Below are 22,332 nucleotides of genomic sequence, written 5' to 3' on the forward strand. Positions count from 1 at the left end.
AAAACTGTACCAGGTACCATTTCTTTAAACTTATACATCTCTATTATCTATACCCAGACTATACACATATATTTGCTATGTATTTTCTTTTTAATCTCAAATGTTATTTTCTATTAAAAGTATTAATATACATATTATATGGGTGTCAAGTTTGCTGCTTAGTTTGGTCAAGGCACATTAGAACATGAGCTGTGTTCTGCATTCAGCAATAATTGTGGAGTTGATTCAGGCGGGGTTTCATTTGATCATGTCATCACAACAGAAACTGCATGCAAAATATTCTTCGGTGGTCAGTATTTAAAGATGGTAAATAGAGAAATTCTGCCTGTTCATTATTCATCCATCATCCATCCGCTAAGTCTGTCAGGCTTTACCAGACTCGGTGGTAGAGATGTTCTTTGAAGACTCCTCATTTTCTTGAAGACCATCTTTTGCGGAGCTCCTGACACTGTGCCCAGGGCTAGCCTCAATTCTTGGTTCGCCTGTATCTCCCAGAGAATGAGCTACGTGATGGTAAGCCTGGTGCAGGGCTTCTGTGTCACCACTGCTTTGTCCATAAGAAACACCTGTTGAAATAAATACACCTCCTGTGTATCACCTCGTACAGACAAAACAGTCACTCCTTAGTCTCTCAGGAATGCTGAACAAGGCTGTAGGACAATGGCACTACTATAAAAGCAGAGTCAAGCAGAAACTTGGGTAAGCTCTCGGTAGGAAATCATAGCAAGGCGAGACAGGTCCTGATGTAATTGTAAAGTCTAACATTACCAGTCGCTGCCTTCTCATGGTCCTTAAATCAACATCCTTGTGCTGGGTGAAACCACTCTTACACTTTCTACGTGGATGCATCCCTCTGAAGGGCCCTGTCCTTGCCTTACACTACCATTTGCACTCTGCTTGTGTAGTACCATCTCAGTCTGTAACAGTTCTACTCCAAGCATGCTCTTCTAATTCCGCAAGCCACCAAGTATTTCAACATCTTGTTAAAGCAGCTGAGAATCAAAGCTGTTTCTGAATGGCCAAGTCCAGTCACGGGTCCTTTCTGGGCTTGTGAAACACTTGACATTATCCTTTACCTGGTTACTGTTTCTTTTGCACCTTTTCTCCTTCTTGTAATTCCTACTACTCCAGCCAGCACTTTACACGTTTTTATTTGTCAGTGGCCCATTGTCTTAGTTAGGGTTTTCATTGCTGTGAAGAGACGCCATGGCCAAGGCAACTCTTACAGATCAAACACTTCACTGGGGCTGGCTTACAGTTCAGAGGTTAGCTGATTATGGTCATGGTCAGAAGCATGGCAGACATGCAGACATCCAGGCAGACATGGTGCCGGAGAAGGAGCTGAGAGTTATGCATCTTGATCTGACTGCAGCCAGGACAAACTGACTCTTCCGCACTGAGTGTAGCTTCAAAGCCCAGCTCCACAGTAATGCACTTCCTCCAACAAGGCCACACCTCCTAATACTGCCACTCCCCAAGGGCCAAGTATATTTGAACCCCCACACCCATCAAATAGTCTTCCTCTAGTCTTCTTTTAAATACCTCTGAATACTTTAAAAAGCCCAGTTAATTCTTCCCTTTCTCCCCGCCCTGTCCTTTCCTTTGTTTTAAATTATTTATTATTATTAGCCATATATGATATGCATAAAAATACAAAGCATACATGTGGGGGTGAAGGACAACACTGGAGTTGGTCATGCCTACCTACGTTGGTTCTAGAGATTGGGTCACCAGGCTTGCAAGGCAAGAGCCCTTGCCCACTGAGCCATCTCTCTAGACCCTTTCTCTTCTTTTTCAAGGAAGGATCTTATGCAGGCCATGCTGGCCTCAGGCTTGTTATACAGCTTGTGATGACTTTGAACTTCTGATCAAGCGATGGGGTTATAGGCATGCACCATCACGCTTGTTCTACAAAGCACTGGACTCTGAATCCAGAGCCTGGTAAGCACTGAGCAAATGCTCCAACAAGCACAGCAGTGTCTGAGGCCCAGGCTATCAAGACCCAAACCTTACCTATATGCCTGCTTCAGTATTCCCCAATCTACACTTCTGTCCTCTTTAGGATCATCAAACTCTCTAAAAGACATTTGCAATGTCTTGTAAAGTCAACCATACGACATACTCCCAACTAAATTCATTATAGTCCTCACCCAAACCTGTTTTGCTACGAGTGTTTCTTTCTAATTGTAGCTCATTGCACCATTATTTACTCAGTCACCCAGAACACAAAACCTTGGTATCCACCCTTTACTCCTCCTGCACTAGCGGCCTCCCTCTCAACACTGACAAATTTTGAGAAATACTAATAAGAATAACAATTTAACTCTTAGGAATATTTTCTTGATAGTTTATAATTTTAAGAGTGGATTTTTCAGAATTAAGGATTAAGCCATAAAATGGGAAAAATGTAAATAGGGTGACCAGTCTCCTCTTTTGAAATCTATGGCTAATTAATACTCAAAAATAAATCTGTTTATATAATCTCATGTCTATACATAACAGAAACTGTATAGAACACAGCTCTAAGGGGATCTTCCACCCCCGCGCCACTAAATGTAGGAGGAGCCGAGTGTCATGACGGTGTATGTAGAAATGCTTTATAGTGAGGTTTTCTTTCTAGCTAACCCAAGACTGTTTGGAGCACACACACTAAATAACAAACATTAAAGTTTATTTAAGTATTAATATTAGAGTAGTTTCCAATAGTTAAAAGGCAGAGTTCTTTGAAGACAACCTGAAGGAAGGATTTGTCCTGCCATCTTTTATACCTAAGTGAACCTTCCTGCCCCCACTACAGTCACATGCTCAGCACACACATCATCATGGTAAAATGATGGGACAAATAAAAACTAAAAACTGATGAAAAAGTCTATCCTTTGTTCGTTTGTTTTGAGACAGGGTCTCACTATGGACCCTTGGCTGACCTAGGCTCTGTAGGCCAGGCTGGCTGTGAATGCAGAGATCTGCCTGTCTCTGAAGTCCTATGATTAAAGGCATGCACCACCACTGCCTGGCAGGAAAATGTCTTTTAGGTGCTTTTATGTTTTTTTTCCCTCTGTTTGTTTGACATCTCAGCCTTTTTAAATTTAAAAAAATTACTTGTGTGTGTGTGTGTGTGTGTGTGTGTGTGTGTGTGTGTGTGTGTGTATGTCAGCGGACAACCTGCAGAAATCATTTCTTCTGTTATATGAGTCCTGGATTGAACTCAGATAGGCAGGCTTTGTAGCGAACACCTTTACTGGCTGAGCCATCTCCAAGGCTGGCTCTTTTTATATAGTCCAAATTGACCTTAAAACTGCCATCCTCCTGTCTTAGCCTACTGCATGCAGGGACTACAGGAATGTACCACCACACCCAGATTTTTTTTTTTTTGGTTTACTTTTATTTTATATTTGAAGATGAAAGCATGTCAAAAATATATGTAGCAATGATCCTTGGAAGATGTTGATCAAAAATAAGAGCTATGACAAGATAATGTAGTTTGAGTCTTCTTGAATTTTGATCTAGATGATGACTGCACAGGAGTGTTCAGCATTTAAAAATTCATTAAAATTTTAAGTATGATATAAAAATGTGAGGAGTGTAGAAAACTTTGTGATTCTTTTTCTTTTTTCTTTTTTCTTTTTTCTTTTTTCTTGTTTTTCGGAGCTGGGGACTGAACCCAGGGCCTTGTGCTTGCTAGGCAAGCGCTCTACCACTGAGCTAAATCCCCAACCCCAACTTTGTGATTCTTTAAATCAGATGGCTTAGCAGGAGAAAGTGACGCCAGAGAAGCCGTAGGATCTGAGCTTGATCCTCGGCGCCGATGGCAGAAGAGAGCTGACCCGAGAGCTGAGCTATGACATGTGTGCCACGTCATACATGCCTCCAAAGACACAAATCATATACATATGTACACGACTCAAATATTAAAAGTAATATATACTGAGGCACATGAGCTTTTCTGTAGGTGTAGTGTACCGCAACTAGAAACAAATCAGTTCAAACAAAATCTAAGGTGTGTAGAGCTGTTTCGTGATTTCTGTTGTTTTTTATCCAAGTATCTCAGTTTACTGACAAGTATTAGCAAATTCTGAGGACCCCTCCCCCACATGGCAAGATGGTTAAAAAGGTCCCAATGTGGGAAATCAAGAGTATATTAAACTTTACATCAAAACAAAATATGCTGATGGGCACAATCTTAATTTCATGACGATTCAATTGGTAATGATAGTTCTACTGCTTACAGTTTGAAAAGGCATCATCCCAAAATTGTTACAATCTGTAAGGAAAATAGTTCAGAATTTAAAGGTGTGACCTAGCCTTTTCCTAAGGAGGGAACTACACAGTGAATAGGGAGACCCAGGCCCCATTTCCCCGACTCATGGTGAACATCGTAGGTGGGCACAACAGCCAGTTAACTCTCACCCTCAGCGCTGCCCTATAGTCAAAGACATTGCTATGAGACTGGATATCTCTAATGTCAATTTCATCTATTTTCCTAGAAATGAATGAAGCCAGTTACTCTCAGGGAATGCTGTAGCAGTTAGAGAAGAGTCAGTTTCCCATACTTTACCTGTTTCTGCTAGTTCACCGCCTGCCATTTCTGGGAGGGCCTTTGCCTTAGGGGTTGGTCTCTCATGATTGTTAAGGTCAACATCCTCGACAGAGTCAAAAGAATCAAGCAGCACCACTGCAGGAACATAAAAGAAAAACGTGAGGAGTGTTGACAACACTGTGTGACTTTTGGTCCAATGAAATTAATCACGTGTAATACTTAAAAACAAATATTTGCAGATAAAAAGTGTAAGTGTATAGCCATGTGTCTCTTTCTACAAACATGATTTTCTGTACAAGAAAATAGACTAACAGCAACATGTACATAAGTGATTCCATATATCTACATTGATGCAGCAGGTAAAAAGCTCAAGAAAAACAAAAAAGAAAACATTTCAAACAGCAGATGGGGTCAAGATAGGCATAGAGGACACCGGACTGAGAAAGGCTTTGAAATTTAATTCCTTAGATACTTAAAATAAAGACATTTTATTCTAAATTATTTAGATGAATATTTGAATAGTCTAATTATTTGCTAATTAATACTTACCATTAGCCAGCATGCCAGTTTTCTCTTCCTCCTAAATTAAAAGAAGAAAATTACATGTTTTGAAGGCAAAGTTACATAAAATGATCACAAAAATGAACAGAGTTCTGAGAAGCAGGAGCTATGAGAGACCAGGAAGCATGTTTTCCTTCACCAGCATTTATCTGAGCCACAGTTTTGTAGGAATGTCTGCGTGTCTCTTCTAAACCTGGACAATTACCAAAATTATATTAGGCCTAAAAAAGATTTGCTTAACGTACCTAGAGGCCACTGCTCATCTACTTTGCTCAAAAAACCAAACCAAACCAAACCAAACCAAACCAACCAACAAAACAAAACAACAATAAAAAACGGCTTTTCTTTCTTTAAAAAAAGAAAAACATCAAAGAAATAAGGCTATTTCACATAGGAGCCTAAAATTATAACATTATCAATCAATCAATCAATCGTTCAAAAATTAATTACCAAGTGTGAATCCAATTCCCCATTTCCTCTGTGGTTTGAAAGACATAACTCCAGACAGGCAAGCTACTAAATAACAAAGCCCACCCAATCTTTAAGGAGCCCTGCCCTTGATTCCCTTCTTGGCTATGTAGAGTGTAGCATTTCGTACAGTTAGAACTTCAGTTTCTTATTATTTTGATTCTTACTCAGCTCCCTGGGAGGATTCCATATTAGTATGCAGAGTATGCTTTCTGGATAAATGGTACTGTCATGCATTTTATTGACTAATTTTCATCCAACACCCAGACTGCCAAATTTCAAAGATAAGTATCACTAAGTTTCTAAAGCTATCATGATGTCACATCAATTTTTTGGTTAATTTAAAAATCATCTTGGTTCTTGCAAACTGAGTGATATATATTCACTCAAGGAAATGTAATCGATACATTAAAATGAAAGCATTTATGTAAAACATCAAAGTGCTATAGAGAATTTATAGTTTTATACATGTTTAAAATATCTTTGTTCTAACTGTGCCCCCAAACAGTAAACAGTGACAACCCCATTAACGGCTACGGCACAGCTTAAGTGATGAGTTACAGGGCACAGGGAGTATTTAATGGTAGCCCTGACACACACTGGTGAGCACTGAGGGCTGGCAAAACTAGAGAGCACAGCTGGATGCCAGCAGAGCAGCTTGATGCCTTATCTTAGCCATGTGAGTTCCAGACTCTAACGCTGCCCTCCTATTGGTCGTGAGGGGTATTTACAGCCTTCCATAAGGACGAGACTCACATTATAACATAGGCCTATGGAAAAGCAGCATTCACACTGTGCTCAACTTCTAAGCTTACCTTAAGGAGTCCACGTAGCAAAGGCCATCTTACATAAAGAGAGCTCCAACTATCATGATTGTTTAATTTATACTGACACCTGAGACTTGCTAAATTAACAATGAGCAAGCCATGAAGAACTCTACCCCGAGTCTTCATATGTGAGTCAGCTGAGGTGACGCGAGCAGACATTAATGGCTGCAAGACAACTGGTATGTACCTGGTTGGGAAAGCTGCCTTTTCCTGACTCAGGGTTTTCTTTGGGACGGGTCTCTTCATCTTTAGTAATCAAAGGTTCATCAGTATCCTCAGCATCTTCAAAATCATCACTGTATGTTTCTGAAGATTGTTGTTAGGACAGAAGGATCACACTGTCAAAGGCAAACTTGAAGAAGGACTGCTGGCTCGCACGGAGGCTCGCTCCAAGTACAAGCCACTGAGGTGATAGCACGAAGGAACTTCCCAATAGCGTTTTTCTTTCCTTTTTCTTAAGGAATGAGTCAATGTAAATTGAAGACTATCTCAGGGTTATTTTATTTTCTATACTTTGTCATGTTCCTTACATAAATATAAGCCCTACTGGACGTCTGCTGTTCTCCAGTCCTGGACAATGCGTGCTGTAAAGCCCCTAGGTAATATTTCAGGGCCTTTGCAGTGGAAGGAAAAGGTGTCTCCAAGTTAACTGACCTCATCTGTCTACCTTTGGGGAAGATGGGGCAGGAGCTATTTGGCATCAGTTTTTAAATTCTTTACTGTTTTTGATCAGAGACTGAGATCAGTGGGCTGGGGGAGGGACCCTCTGAGCATGGAAGAACTATGGTGTGGGTGTGCACAGCAGAATGGACCAGCAGGACAACTGCGCTTGCTTCAGCGTGTGACCCGGGAGTAGGAGCTGGGACGCTTCACCCCACTACCCCTGCCTCAGTACGGTGGTCTACTGTAAATGCTCTGGCCTTAAATTTCTCATCTGTGGAGATGACAACAGTACTTACCTCAGGGAACACAGATCTGAGAGCTAAGCAGTATATAAGGAGCATTTCCTCTGCAGCATGCACAAGCTGAGGGCCAAGTAGGAGGTGTAATGAACAGTACTGACGGTAGGGTTAGAGCTGGCTTTGCTTAATCTGTGTGAGAAGTTACTGAAGCCAGACATCCCTTTTTCTTCTTCTTTCTCTAGGGTCTTGCACACTCTAAGTAAGTACTCAGCCCTTCCTTCTAAATGGGAAAATTGCTAATGTACATTATTCTAAACTACATTTTAATATTTCATTTAGTTACTGAAAATTATAGGAAAATATTACCATATTAACATATTAATGACCAGAGTCCTTCCTAGAATCTGTCATGAATAGAGCTAGAGTGAAGTAATGAGGAAATGTCACAGGTCAGTACCCAATCTCACCAACCACGGCCACACTGAGCTAGTCTGTAGTATTCTAACCACTTTGGCAGAAGGATATTACACATTTAAAATACTCTCTTCTATTAACTTCAAAACAAGAATATGCTCTTAAAATTCAGATGAAGTAAATCACAGACAATGAGAAGTCTAACTGCTCCTGTCTGGAGACATTTACCATCCTTTATTGGCAACTTTATCTGTAAACTGATCTGAAAATGTGATCTGAAAATCCTTCTCCTCTGTCATGCTAGAGTTAAAGGGACTGGATTTAAACTTTATTGTGAACAATTTGACAAAATGTATGAAGTAATTGTTTTTAGACATCAAGTATCTGTCAGGGAAATGTGATTCTGCAGAGATATAAACAAATGAGACGAGAGTCCACAGTCACTGAGGGTGAGCACGTTTTGGAGTATGGGGGATGGTGGGCAGTTTCAATGAGCTGGGAAGACACAGAGTTCAGATGAGCACAAGCTGTGGAGCAGGAATGAGACACGAACAGGATATGTAAAGAGTTCTGGAGGAAATCCGTGTGGGTCACTGGGGATGGGTCCTTTTGGGTTGTTACTAAACACTAAACCCTCCGTGTCCAGGTTGTGTTGAACAGTTCCCTCAGGTCTCACGAGGCAGGTAAGTGGAAGGACCCCGTTTATCACTGTGGACTTTTAGAAGAAACCTCAGAAGGAAATGCGGTAAGTGTAGCAGACTAATGATTCTCAGTGGCTGTCCTAGACGCCGCTGAGTAAAACAAGAAGTGCCTCAAACGGATCACGGTGCACGTCTGAGTGTCTACCAGTGTTAAAGGAAGAATGAAATCCAAGTAATGTCATAAAACCCACAACATCCAACAAGAGCAAGAGGAGAATAGGACCCCAGACCCGCAGCGAGCAGCCAGAGACCCGGAACAGAGCAGATCATATCTATAGGAAGATCAACTTTACAGAGACTGAGAAAAATAAACATTATAAGGGGAGTGAAACACTTAAACCTCAAAGAACGTCTAGGGAAAAGGAAAGAAATGGATGCAAACAAGCAGACTGAAGAAGGGAGCAGTGGCCATAAAGGCTTAGGAGCCTAGACTGGAGCCCTGACAGGAAGTGGTCTGAGGTGGAACTCACTGCTCAGAACCTGAAGCATAGGCCTGGGCACTAAGTAGTAATGGGATCTGGACAGGGATGACAGCACAAAACGACACAGCACAAAATGGTGACAAAAGATGAAGCAACACAGGAGAGATGTTAAACATCGTCAAGCAGGATGAAGACAAGCTAAGCAGCCTGCACGGTCAGAATCTGAAAGCTACAACACAGAAGTAAAGAGAAAATCCTGTCAACACCAACAGGCAGGCAGGCAGGCAGCTCAGTGCGCCTGCATATCCACAGATTGTACATCTGTGGATTCAACCAACTGCGGACCAAAAGTACGTGAAAACAAACCAGGTCTGCACCTGACACGTGCCTTTCCTCTTTGTCATCCTCTGTAAATGAAGCAGAGTAATGCCATTTATCCTGTACTTACAGGTTTAACGTGAGCAAACTAGAAATGGCAAAGTACATGTGAGGATGTGCATGGGTCAGACGCAAATACTAATCATTTAGTAAAATCAACCTGAGCACACAGCTCCTGCAGGGGACTAAAGTCAAAAGCTCCAGATACCTAGGGAAGTGTACACACAAAGTAACTATAAAAAGAGTTGAGTGACTTCACGAAAAATGTAGGTAGTCAGAAGGAAAACATTGGAAAAAAAAAAACCCAAACTATCTAAAAAGCCTACATTGAGAAAGTGTCCCTTCACTTCCTCTTATTTGTTTCATCAGGGTCTCACTGCAGAGTCTAATCTAGTCTTTAACTCAATTTCCCTGCCTCGGCTTCCCAAGCCTTGATGTGAGCCATCACACACATACTCTTTAATAATGGGTATTCCAAACAGTAAAGCTAAGACTTTGTTCTTAACAGCAGCATGAACTCAATGGCTTAGAGAGGGTTCCTCGTGCTGAAAAAAACATGTAGAAACTACAATCCAGGTACCAGAGTAAAGTCCAGTTACCGGAATACAGAGTACAGGACTGACAGTAAGCAGTGAACCAAGGCAAATCTTTACATGGATACACTTCACACTCCTTAAAAGAGCTTCAACAACAGTAATAACATATGCTGGTATTTTAAGACAAGTGGAACAAACATTACCTAAAAATAGCCATCTTGAGGCAGTATTTCAATGTTACTACAATTCATATAAAGTAGAATATTATTGAAAATACTCTAATATGGAAAAATATGTGTGGTTTCTAGCCACTAAGCAAAAATACAACAAAAAGGTTTAACTAAAAAGCCAAAAGACAGAATAGAATAGAATTCTACAAGTAAAGCAGAACACAGAACAAAACAATAAAAGACGGAAAACAAGCTGGGTGTGAAATCCAGGACTCAAGAAGCCAAGGCACAAGGATTGATGGGAGTTCATGGTAGGCACAGGCTACATAGCAATGTTCTTATCAAAACACTAAAAATGAAAACAATGTTCATAACCGTATCAGTAAACTGCGTTTGTAAAGGTAGATGCTTATCAATTACACACTAGAGGCGACCGGCTTAGTCAGAAAAGCAAAACCCAGCTAGGACAAACCATTTTAAATAACACACACCCCTTTAATACCAGCACTTGGCAAAGACAGGAGGATCTCTGATTTTAGACCAGCCTGGTCTACTTAGTGAGTGTAGGGCTAGCCTCCTTTACAGATAAGTCAAAGCCAGCCAAAACTGTAAAGACAGACTCTATCTTTAACACAGAGCCAGAAGAGAGAACAGGCTGTTTCCTGCCACCACATATTGGAGGCTGTTGTTCTATCGTTGGACCCCACAGTCTCTGCACAAAACATCACCACCCAGCTTCAACATAGAGGGCAGTGGTTCTTACTTAAAAATTCTTCACTGTTGAGATTATAACCGGCACTGTACACTCTGCCTCTCAGAGAACTTACATGATTTACCTTTTCAGTACTGTCCTTACACACGTTTTGTACTATAAGTCGTATCATTTTTTTCAGTGCAGTTACCTGGCAGTTCCTTGTGTTCTGATTCATTCTCACGTCCACCTTCAGCTGGTTCTACATTACCTTGATATCTGGAATAACATTTAACATGTACTATTACAGATATATATATATGTATATATATATTCATACAATACATGCTGTATTGTTTTAAATTTTCTAGAAATTCAAAATTTTAAATTATGTGTTTTCAAGTTCTACCAATTTTTTTTACCAAAGCTAAAAATTGGAGTGATAGAAGGAAAACATTTTGAAAACAAAAGATTCTTAGAGCTTAAAATTAAATTATAGCAGCATAAATGATCAAACAAAAGTATTATTTTTCTTAAATACAAACCACATAGTTTTATATGTGTGCATATGAATATGGATATGCACTGTTCCATGAATTAGGCAACTCTTCTTCACAGAGATTAGGAATTATGAGATATGAGAATTAAGTAAAGTTTACAGGAAGGCCAAAACAACAACTCCATAAAATGAGATTAGTATTTGTATGCCAAGAAGAAGTTTAACTCTTAATGGAAGCTGAGCTGGGGCTCGCAGCGGTTTGGATGATAATGGCCCCATAGGGTGATACTCTTTAATACTTGTTCCTCAGTTGGTCGAACTGTTTGGGAAGGATTAGGCGTGGCCCTGTTGGAGAAGGTGTGTTACGGGGGCTCAGTCTGTATGGTTTCAAAAGCCCAGTGTTCCCAGTTAGCTCTCTGTGCCTGGTGCTGCGGATCAAGATGTGAGCTCTCGGCTGTTCCTGCTGCGTTTTCCTGGTGCTACTGTATCTGCTGGACCAGAAACCAAGCATCTTTAAAGTTGGTCACAGTTTCCACTCACTATTCTACCAGCTCTTTCAGTTCTACCTTTGTGTTCTTAAAACCCTAAACAAACTGATTTCATTTATAAGAAGAAACACGACTCTATGGATAGTTAAGCTAAGGAAGGTAAAGATCTTAGACAGGTTCAAGGATGCCATGATTAACTGCACAACAGTGACCAGCTCAATCAACTAGGATTTCTATATAAATAAGGTTCCTGATAACCAACAGAGTTACCACACGCAGAGGTAAGACACAAGCCAAACCTGTTTTTGCTTCTTTGCATTTATAATACAAATTTATAATAAAGCCCTGGATTTTTATTTTCCTCTGCCAATAGAGAGCCAATTTCTTTCCTAGCAAAGACTTGGCAGTATACTACTATTAAGGTATGAAATTTCAGGTATCTAAAGGCAGAATGGAGATTCAATTACACCTTAACATACTCTGTCTACACATAAGAAAAACCATGACTATAACGAACACAGAATATAGTTAAAAAGATAAACTTTGAGGTGGGAAAATGGCTGTTGGTAAAGTGCTTGCCAGATAAGCAAGATGACTTGAGTTCCTATCCCTGGAAACCACATAAAAAGCAAGGCACAGTGCTGTGTGCCTGTAATCCCAGCGATGACAAGCTGGACACAGGTGGATCCCTGAAGCTTGCTGGTCAGCCGTGACTGGCAATCTCCAGGGTCACTGAAGGCTGCATTTCCGGAATAAAAAGGTGGAGAGAAATTAGGGAAGATGCCTACCACCAAACCCTGGCCTCCATATATTAAAAAAAAGAAGCTGAGATTTGTCGGTTTATCTACTAGAATACTAGAATTCATGCACATATAGAAAAATCACAAAGTTAGTTAATATTTTTATTGTATTTACCTATGTAAAACTCTGAATTGTGCAGAGTCGTCAGAATCCAGTTCTTGATTTAATTTTGAATAATCAATAGAAGATGTCAAGCCTTTCTCAAGCCTGGCAAAGAACTGCTCTTTCTCCTCTTGTTCTTCTAATGTGTCCAGGCCCAAACCTAGAGTGCTATGATGGAGCTCAGAAGCAACCAATTCTACAGAGAAATGAATGAGAAATAATTTTGTTAATGTGCACAACTTTGAAAAAACTCAGTAATGCTTTTTTTATGGACACTATACAGGAAGCTCCCACCCACCAAGCAGAGCTACACAAGGCTGTAAGTTTGAAACTGTCTCTAAGTTATGATTCTGATTCTCTGGGGAGATATATGACCTGTCTGTATGGTCTGGCGATGTAAGCTGAGGGACAGTCTCTGACGGTCAGGAACAGTGACTTCCCCATTCAGACCCCAGGCTCACCATTAGCTTCTAAGCTGTCAACACTTAAGACGGAGGTTCCACTGCTCTTAAGAAACTGGACTTTTTCATTTTCCTCTTCCATGTCCGTAATAGGTTGATAGGTCTTCTTTGTCTTCAAATAGCTCACATTTGTCCCAAGCAGTCCTGAGGACAAGACTACGAGTTGGTATTCATGTTTATAGTCAGGGACCTGTCTATATCCAGGGACCTGTCTGGTTCATAATGCCAACACAAGAATACTGTCTTATTAACTTTGTGCTTAAAGACTACAAAACAAATCTGTCATACTATACAAAAAAATAACTAGACCTAGAATTCACAAAAATCTATAATTCTGTTTGATTACAGTACTCTTAATTTTAAAATGAACATTTCTAAAATTTGCATAAGATTCCTTTACACAGTTTTGCTGCTTGAAGTAGACGGTGGAGAGTATGAGCCAGCACACAGAACTCAAGGTAGAACAAATACGAGGTCTACACAAGATCCTTGTTGGTTTAAGTATCATTCCAAGAAAATACCAGAACACATTTTTCAAACACTGGGAAAGGCTCACACCTGGGTATGTGTAATATTGTTGGGGAGGGGGATGATATCATAGTCTCTAACAATATTTTTTGAATGTTTTCCTTTCTCTGAAACTGAACTATAGTGGACATATTAAAAATGTAAAAACAAACGAACCAACACATGTTTCATGATTGATTCCTGTAACAGTCAGCTTCAGCTATCTACTTGATGCAGATCCTTGGCTGGATTCCTGGATCAAGTTCTTTATGGCTTTATGTGAGCAATGGTCTTACAAGGTCAGGCAGTAATTTCTACACTGCTGTACAAAGTCAAGGCCTACCCACAGATGTTACGGATGACTAAGTGTGAACCATGTTTGGGGCACTGCTGTGGCAACTTCTCACTCTGGCTCTAGAGCTGGGCAAAAGAGGTGACCCAGACAAAAAAGGCTCATCAGAGACAACACAACAGAAACTCTCAGATAATGTGGTTACAGTTTCACTTACTAAGCAAAACCCATTAGCTTTATGACAACTAAAAAACAAAACAAAACTCCAATATCCCAACAGAATTTGGTCAGTTTTACTGTTTAATGGTAGCTACTCAAGACTGGTAATGGATGTATCCCCCCTCAGGATGGATATGGAGGTCTATCAAAGCTTCTTCAATCTGATGGCAGGACTCTTGTGATTACAATAATGCCTGGTAATAGAACACACTCTGAATTCACTAAACGCTTGTGATGGGGTCAGGGCAAGATACACTCTGGGCATAGTATAGTGGAGCTCTTTTGTGGGCTTGCGAAGGCTAATGGGTTTGTGCCTTGTCTAGCTTTCTCTGCTGTTTTACTGACTATACCTACTTTGGATTGAGAACTTCTTAAAAAAAAAAAAACCTGATAATTTTAGTTGCTACAGGCAAGTGCTTTTATTCCAAGATCTATTCTTTCCTTTTTTCTAGTATCTTCTAGAAAAAAAAAAGGTTTTAATGCCAATCAAGTCCCAAATCCTTAACAATAAATTTCAAATTACTTTACCCTTTGATATTTTTCTTATTTATTTTATTCATTCATTCACTCACTCGCTCATTCACTCACTTTATATCCTGATGGCACCCCTCCCCTCCCAGTTTCTCCTCTTCCCCCATCTCACCCCCAGCACATCAAGTCACTGCAGGACTGGGCACATCCTCCCCCCCCCCCCCCATAGAGGACAGACAAGGCAGCCTAGTTAAGAGAACAGGATCCTCAGGCAGGCATATCTTTTTTGAACACTAACGGAAAAAATGATTATAGAAAAGAATTCTTTACAGGCATACTTAGCATTGTTGCATGGTGTGGGGGAGTCATGAAAAATCACCCTGATGCTTTAACTGAGGAAATCCTTTTATGAATTGTAGCGTTAAAAACAAAAAAGCAAATAACACCAACACCAGTAAAATGCTAATGAGAACTGTGAGATCTATGCTGACATGGGAAGAGAAGCCTTCCCATCCATTCAAGGCTCCCAAGTCCAGGAGTGCCACACAATGTGGAAGGGCCCCTGTGGTGTTCTAAGCTCAAACGAGAGAACACTTTATGTTAGCAGGGAGCTAGAAGGGTTACTACAGGACGATGTGAAGCAGTGATACTGAGTCTTACTGGACAAGGCAGAGGAGTCAGTAGGGAAGCATGGGCTAAGAAGTTAGGCCCAGAGGGATCCAAAGGTGTTTCTAGAAGACAGAATAACTGAGTGTGGCTGGATCACATGAGGTAGAGAGAGCTACCATCAGATTATGTAGAACCTTAACTGGCAGTTTAAAGAATTCAGGTTCAATCCTGTCTGAGGGATGAAAAGAAAAACAAACAAACAAAAAACTTGCAACAATTATAAAAGCCATAGGTAAAAAATCTTCCTGTCAACAGGAGAAACAGAAAAATGTTATTACTCAACATGGTTGTGCTTAACCCTGGCCCACAAGTACTGCAAACACAGCAGTAGTTGTTTTTCTTTACAACTGTGGCAGCATCATGAAGAGAAGTCTGTCATACACAGTGTGACTTGCTTCAGGTCAGAAACAGCACTACATATGATACACACCTATTGTATATGTGAGCAACACTTAAGGTCACATTGCATGTGACTGGGGACATCCTGGGGAAAGTATGAAGACGTGTGAGAGAAGATGTTACAGGTGAGAAAGCTTCCCATGACTTAGTAGCAAACGGAGATCCCACATTAAACCTGTTTGTTAATTGGTTACATGGACACAGCGGCAGATTATTTATTAAATTACCCTAAGTCTATTTATATCATTAGATATATGTAAATATACTCACTCAATTTATCTCCTTAATTTGAATGGATATGAATGGTCTTAATGCAAACTAATGCAGAAAGGCATTCTCGGTTACATGACGTATAATACGAAGGTCGACTGGAGCCTCAGAAATCCACCCCATTAGTATTACTTCCTTTACAGTGTACTGGTGCAGTAGTACAGTCTAGAGTTAAGTCTTGACTGACCTCTTGTGGTCAAATGATTTAAAACAACAACAACAAACTTTACCATCATCTTCAAAACCATCTTCAGCTATCCACCAAGGGGCCGTGTCTTTCTTCTTTCTGTCTTTGTTAGGCTGGCTAGGTGTTTCATTTGAATTTTCAAAAGAATCATCTGAAAGCTGAATTAAATACAAGTTACTAAATTTTAAAATCCATTTCAAATTACAAAATCCCAGACATTACTACAATATTTGCTTTTATTTTTTACTTCTCACAGTCAATTATCACATGAGCAACGGCCTAAGAAATAATGTATAAATCCTATCTTCAGACACTGGTGGTCAAACTTAAAACTCAAGAATATGTCTTTGAATACCAATATATATGCAGAATTAAACAAGCAAGATACTGTGGTGGTTTGAATGGAAATGGCCCCCATAGGCTCATCGGGAGTGGTACTATTAGGAGGTGAGGCCTTGTTGGAAGAAGTTTGTCACTGAGGGTGGCTTCGAAGGTTTCAAATGTTCAAGCCAGGTCCCAGGCCATCTTCTTCCTGCTGACCCAGATCCAGATGTAGAACTCACAGCTCCCTCTCCAGCACCATGTCTGTCTCCCTGCCATCGTGCTTCCCACCATGATGAGAATGTACTAGCCCTCCGAACCTGTGGGCCAGCCCCAATTAAATCTTTTCCTTTACTAAGAGTTGCTGTGGTCATGGTGTCTCTTCACAGCATCAGAAACACTAGATAAGACAAGTACAACAACAAAGTAAGAAAATCTGATCAATATACTTGCTTAGAAAAGAAATAGATGATGACATCCTATATTCTGGACATTTTCTAGGGCCTAAGAACAAGAGGCAACTGAGCAAACCTCTTATGGTGACAGAGTTCTGGGGTCTTAGTGGGTGAGATGTAGTAACCACGGAAACAAACATTTTGTCCCAGATATTAATAAACATGTATGCATTTGTCCTTTTCTGCTCCTTGGCTATTATTTTACTACAATTCTGAATCACTTCTAACCTCAACAGCTCTCTCCCTTCTAGCCAATAAGGAAGCCTTCCTCTTTCGAGATAACAGAGAACTAAAGGACACTCTCCTCCTCATCCCATCGCCAAGCTTGAATTCTGTGAGACTGCCTCCCCACTCAAAAGTCACCACTGTTACTCCTCTGCTCTCAAGAGAACCTGCAGAGGACTCACTTTCCCTCTCCATCTCCTGGCTCCTTGGCTATGAAGTCTTGCTATCTTCACTTCCTTAGCCTCCTCTCTTCCCACTCACCTCCCAGTTTCCCGTTCAGCACTATGTATCTCTAGTGCCCACTTTCCAAATGCCTGTCACAAAGAAAAAATGGTCAGTCACCCATCAACCACATCATGGTGACTGACACCTCACAGAATGCCCTACCTAGGAATTGAGCAGCGTCCTTCCTGGTTCTCTTTAGCTCTGTGGCCTTGTACATAGCTAGTTAACAGTTAGTTAACTTCATCCAAGATTTCTTGTTGACTGTTGTTACAGTATATTTGAACCTGTTTCTAGTTAGGGTGTGTCTCAGCCCTTAGTGCACATCTTCAATCCCGCTGGCTAGAATACAGACACACCCTTGGTACTCATCTTTGATCTTTAATGAAGGTAAAGTTAGTTTGTAGAAGGAAGTACCCATGTTTGAAAGTGATGTCTAATTGAGTGGCAGACAAAGTGACAAATCAGAGAAAGATTTGAGAGAAGAGGATATGCCTAACACTCATGAAAAGAGAGGGGAAAGGGAAGGTGCTTATGGGAAAGAGACAGTGCAGAGGAAGAGAGTACAGTACAGGAATACAGTAGAGTTCATGGAGAGCAGTGCAGAAGAGCATACAGTACAGGAATACAGTAGAGTTCATGGAGAGCAGTGCAGAAGAGAGTACAGTACAGGAATACAGCAGAGTTCATGGAGAGCACAGTGCAGAAGAGCATACAGTACAGGAATACAGTAGAGTTCATGGAGAGGACAGTGCAGAAGAGTATACAGTACAGGAATACAGTAGAGTTCATGGAGAGCACAGTGCAGAAGAGAGTACAGTACAGGAATACAGCAGAGTTCATGGAGAGCAGTACAGAAGAGCATACAGTACAGGAATACAGTAGAGTTCATGGAGAGCAGTGCAGAAGAGAGTACAGTACAGGAATACAGTAGAGTTCATGGAGAGGACAGTACAGAAGAGAGTACAGTACAGGAATACAGCAGAGTTCATGGAGAGCAGTGCAGAAGAGCATACAGTACAGGAATACAGTAGAGTTCATGGAGAGCAGTGCAGAAGAGAGTACAGTACAGGAATACAGTAGAGTTCATGGAGAGCAGTGCAGAAGAGAGTACAGTACAGGAATACAGTAGAGTTCATGGAGAGCAGTGCAGAAGAGCATACAGTACAGGAATACAGTAGAGTTCATGGAGAGCAGTGCAGAAGAGAGTACAGTACAGGAATACAGTAGAGTTCATGGAGAGCACAGTGCAGAAGAGAGTACAGTACAGGAATACAGTAGAGTTCATGGAGAGCAATGTAGTAGAGGGAGAGGGCAGAGCTGCACAGAGAGGGAGAAGGAGGCAGTTTTACTGATGGAGTTTTACAGAGATAAGCTAGAGAGAGAATAGACTATACAAAGATGAAGACAGAATGAGCCAGAGAATGGGAAGGAGCCAGAAGATTAGAAGGGATTGCTAGAGGTAGTTTGAGGTCAAGCAGAACAATTCAGAGGCCAAGAGAAAAGCCAGATTGAATAAGTCAGCTGGGAGAGGAGTCTGATCCAGGACAGTCGAGTTGAACAAGCCAGCCAGAGCTCAGAAAGTACAAGAAAGGGTGAGTCCATTCAGCAGTAAGTCACAGAGGCGGAAAACATTCTAAGCCTAGATTAGATTGTATGGAGGCTAGAGGCTTCCAGGACTAGGCCTACGTTAGCAGACAGAGGCAACCTCAGAGATGACAGTTACATCAGGCAAATAAAAGTTACTCTTACTGCCTTCCTCGTCCTTTTCCATTCTCCTTCTATAGCCCCCCTACCCCCACTCCCTGGGGAGAAATCATGTTTATTACCTGCCTTCTCGGTGTTAGGATCTGGACCTGGTTTATCTCACTCTTTAAACAACCTCGAAGAGATCACTTATGAGAACCTGAAACCCAGTTACACGTGCTAAAGGGTGAAGCAAGTGGGATCCAGATCTACTGAGGAACCACTGAGGACTGTCTGCTTCCCACTGCTGGCCATGCACCTAGGAAGGTGACCGTCTAAGGTCTGAATGTCTGGTATCCCTATCACTTTCCAGGTGGCCTTTAAACACAGTACCACACGGAAACATTCCACTTCTTGCCTCCCGAACCAAAGTTTCTTTGTTTCCATACAGGGATAGACCCACTGGCCACTCAGAGCTATGGCAAAGATCAGAAAGACAGAGCACGAGTCTCCTCCCTTCCAATACACAGTAGGTGTTCTGGCTTTCGAAACCTTCTCCACTGCCTTGCAGGTTACTATCATCACACAGAACCAGAAAAATGGCCCTCAGATAGTAAAGATACTGCAAATCAGGGCCCTGGTGAACGAATACATGGGGGGTGGGAATAACAGAGCATACGACTCGCCAATTTCATGCCTAGGCCAACATTAGAGATTAACATATATCCACACTCGCACTTGCATGATTGGTCAGAGCAGCGTTATTCATGACTGTCCGAAATGGAAGGGCCCCAAATGCTGTCAATTGAATACTTAATAAGCAAGGTGCATTCTATCTACAAAATGGCAAACTACTCACTAAAGGCATGCTGTCGCACACATAAACCCTGAAAACACCATGTTAAGTAAAAGAAGCCAGACTTCAAAGACCACACAGCCTATATGGTTCCATTTCTATGAATATCTGTAACAGCGAAACTTGGAGACAAAGCAGTAAGTGACAGCCTAAGGCTGGGGAAGGACAAGGAGCCCAGAGAAACTGCTAAAGGATAAGGGGTTTCTTCTTAGGAATGATACATGTATTCTGCAACTGACTGGTGAAGCCTATGTAATTCTAAAACAGTTGTCATACATACTATACGTGGGTGAATTGAATGATGTATAAATTATAACTGAAGAAAGTTAACTTTGAAAAAAAATGGGTTGAACCACTCTCCTATAACCAGAAATTGAGCAAAATGTTTGTTCAACATGGTTCTCTCCCTCTCCGTGTATGTGTATATGTGTGCCTGTGTGCGTGCTTGCGTGAGCACGTGCACACATGCACCATGAAGGGAACCGCTGGAGAGACTGGGTGAGAAGATGGCATTGAGCTAACAGGTGCCAGCATTTGAAATGAGAACGAACTGAGGACTGCTGGGTAGTTCTGTAGGTGGGAGAGAAGGCATGTGCTGATGGGGTGGGTAATGTTTTCAGATGAAAGCGCTTACAAGACAACTTTACAATAAATACTACAAGAAATACGGCTTTAGCTTACCTCCTTCATAAACCGTTCAAATTCTTCATCAAGGTCTACTTTGGAATAGTGGGCCATAACTAATAATTTTCACGTCACAAAGAAAGTATCCTAAAATTATTTACAGCATTGGAAACCCTGAATGGCAGAAACAGAAGAAAAAATAAACACCTCTTGAGGAAAACAACATCATTAAAGCAACACTACTTTAAACTTCAACTTATCAAGACAGTCTTGCATATGGACACACTGATATAACTTGACAATTATACTGCAATTGCAATACATCATTGGAAGTCTAATTCATTGAAACTAATTGTCTTGTGAATGTTATCTTCTCAAGGTCAGTTAAGAGGTGGGCTCTGAGATACTTTCCTGTATATGTATTTGTCTCTGCTAATACCTCTCATAATCAAGGTCCACACAGAGAATATTTTTTTTTATAAAACGCAGGAAGTGGAGGGACCATTTTTTTTTTCTTGTAAAGCACAGTACAGGTTGTCCTGCTTCATTTATGTATTTTCAAATTAAGGGTTTTGCAAAATGGACTTTCTACAACCAGGGATTTTTTTCCAGATATAAACAAAGTGAATTTACAAGACTCAGAATATAACAAAGAATTTAATGATGCATATCTGAAATCCCTACACTTTAATTGGGAGGCCAGCCTGAGTTTCAGGTTAGTCTGAGCTATACAATAGAACTGTCTTAAAATATCCCCAAGGAGCACAAAATACCCTTGAAAGTTAATGACATGCACTAATTACTATTTATGTTTCTCTTGAAACAAAGGCAGGCTAAACAAAACCGAATACCTTGAATGGGATCTAGTCAAGATGCAGCTTAAAGCTCAACTTCAGATAGGTGAGGTCATCTTCAGATCCTAACTTCTGGATTTAACTCTTTGGGGCAACACAAACAAACCCTACTTTTCTTTTCTAAGGGTAGCAGCGAGAGGACTCGAGCGTATAGTTTGCCCACCATCTTCCAGGAGAACACCTAATGCTTTTATTTGCATTTTCGACCAATAGGTCCAAGGGACAGGATGAGGAGTTGGACAAGCAACTTAGTCAGAGGCAAACCCCATGAAAGGGCCCTCAGCCAGGTGTGTCCAGGCTGCAGGAAGCGCAGATTTGGCGGCTGGCTCGAAGCAAATACACACCAACTTGAAGTCCTGGCAGAAGAGCGGAATAACGCGAAAAACAAAGTTCGGAGACCGGGCCTGAGGTACAACCTGGAAACAACAGGGTCGCGGACCACCACAACGCCTCACCTACCTGCTCCTGGGATCCCGCGCTCTCCCGGAAAGTCTGGGGCAGCCAGCTGTTGTCAAGGCAACATACCTCCACGGGCGGGCTCCGGGTTATCACGTGATCCCCTTGCCATGTGACCCACGGAGCATCCAGACAAGCTGCCGGTCTTCCGGTGTCTTTCAAATAAAGATTGGAACCATCACGGCTCTGCAGGGTGTGGTGGCCTTAAGGGATGTGGGCGCCTCAGCAGTGTGCACATCCTGCCTTCTCTTCACTCCCTGAAATTCTGAACTCAGCCTGCCAGCCGCGAAGACCCGGGCGCAAGCGCACAATCTGGAGCTAGCGCTTGGCTTCCTGGGAGTTGTAGTTTAGAAATTTTGTGCTCGTCCTTCTGCAGCGGGTTTCTCTTCTTTCCAACCTTTTCATTTGAAAACTGTTGTCCAGGTTGAAAGTTTTAAAAAACGAATTACGAGGGTTTATTCCCTTCACGTAATAAGCCATGTATGAGTGCTGTGAGAAAAATACAAACGTATTAGAAGTAATTCTGGTGTTAGAAGAGACGTCCGCCACCCAGTGGACAAGCAGTTGAAAATACACAACACCAAGATTCTCAGAGCCTTGCACTCGCTCAGCAGCTCTGTTTTTTTCTGGTATCTCACTTTTCAAAACCATCTTCTACAAT

General features: G+C 41.3%; 1 protein-coding gene across 5 annotated transcripts in view; it reads right to left on the minus strand.

The window, feature by feature from the left end:
• The window catches only part of Cep162 (centrosomal protein 162), a 58,567-nt gene extending 36,569 nt beyond the window's left edge, over positions 1-21,998 (minus strand). For 2 of the 5 annotated variants that reach the window (XM_006243475.5, XM_063265193.1), the window contains exons 1-10: positions 21,675-21,998; positions 20,419-20,535; positions 16,016-16,130; positions 12,959-13,102; positions 12,510-12,693; positions 10,819-10,886; positions 6,581-6,699; positions 5,087-5,117; positions 4,556-4,672; positions 375-566 (exon numbers count right to left, since the gene is read on the minus strand). In XM_006243475.5, coding sequence (XP_006243537.1) covers positions 375-566; positions 4,556-4,672; positions 5,087-5,117; positions 6,581-6,699; positions 10,819-10,886; positions 12,510-12,693; positions 12,959-13,102; positions 16,016-16,130; positions 20,419-20,475 — 1,027 coding nt within the window. In that variant the 5' untranslated portion in view covers positions 20,476-20,535; positions 21,675-21,998. Of the gene's footprint in view, positions 1-374; positions 567-4,555; positions 4,673-5,086; positions 5,118-6,580; positions 6,700-10,818; positions 10,887-12,509; positions 12,694-12,958; positions 13,103-16,015; positions 16,131-20,418; positions 20,536-21,674 lie in introns of those variants that run through there. The other 3 variants (XM_006243476.5, NM_001277060.1, XM_008766441.3) reach the window with 3 other exon arrangements.
• Positions 21,999-22,332: the final 334 nt, after the last annotated feature.

The sequence above is a fragment of the Rattus norvegicus genome, chromosome 8 (genome assembly GCF_036323735.1).
Source record: "Rattus norvegicus strain BN/NHsdMcwi chromosome 8, GRCr8, whole genome shotgun sequence".
In the NCBI taxonomy this organism is placed as follows: Eukaryota; Metazoa; Chordata; class Mammalia; order Rodentia; family Muridae; genus Rattus; species Rattus norvegicus.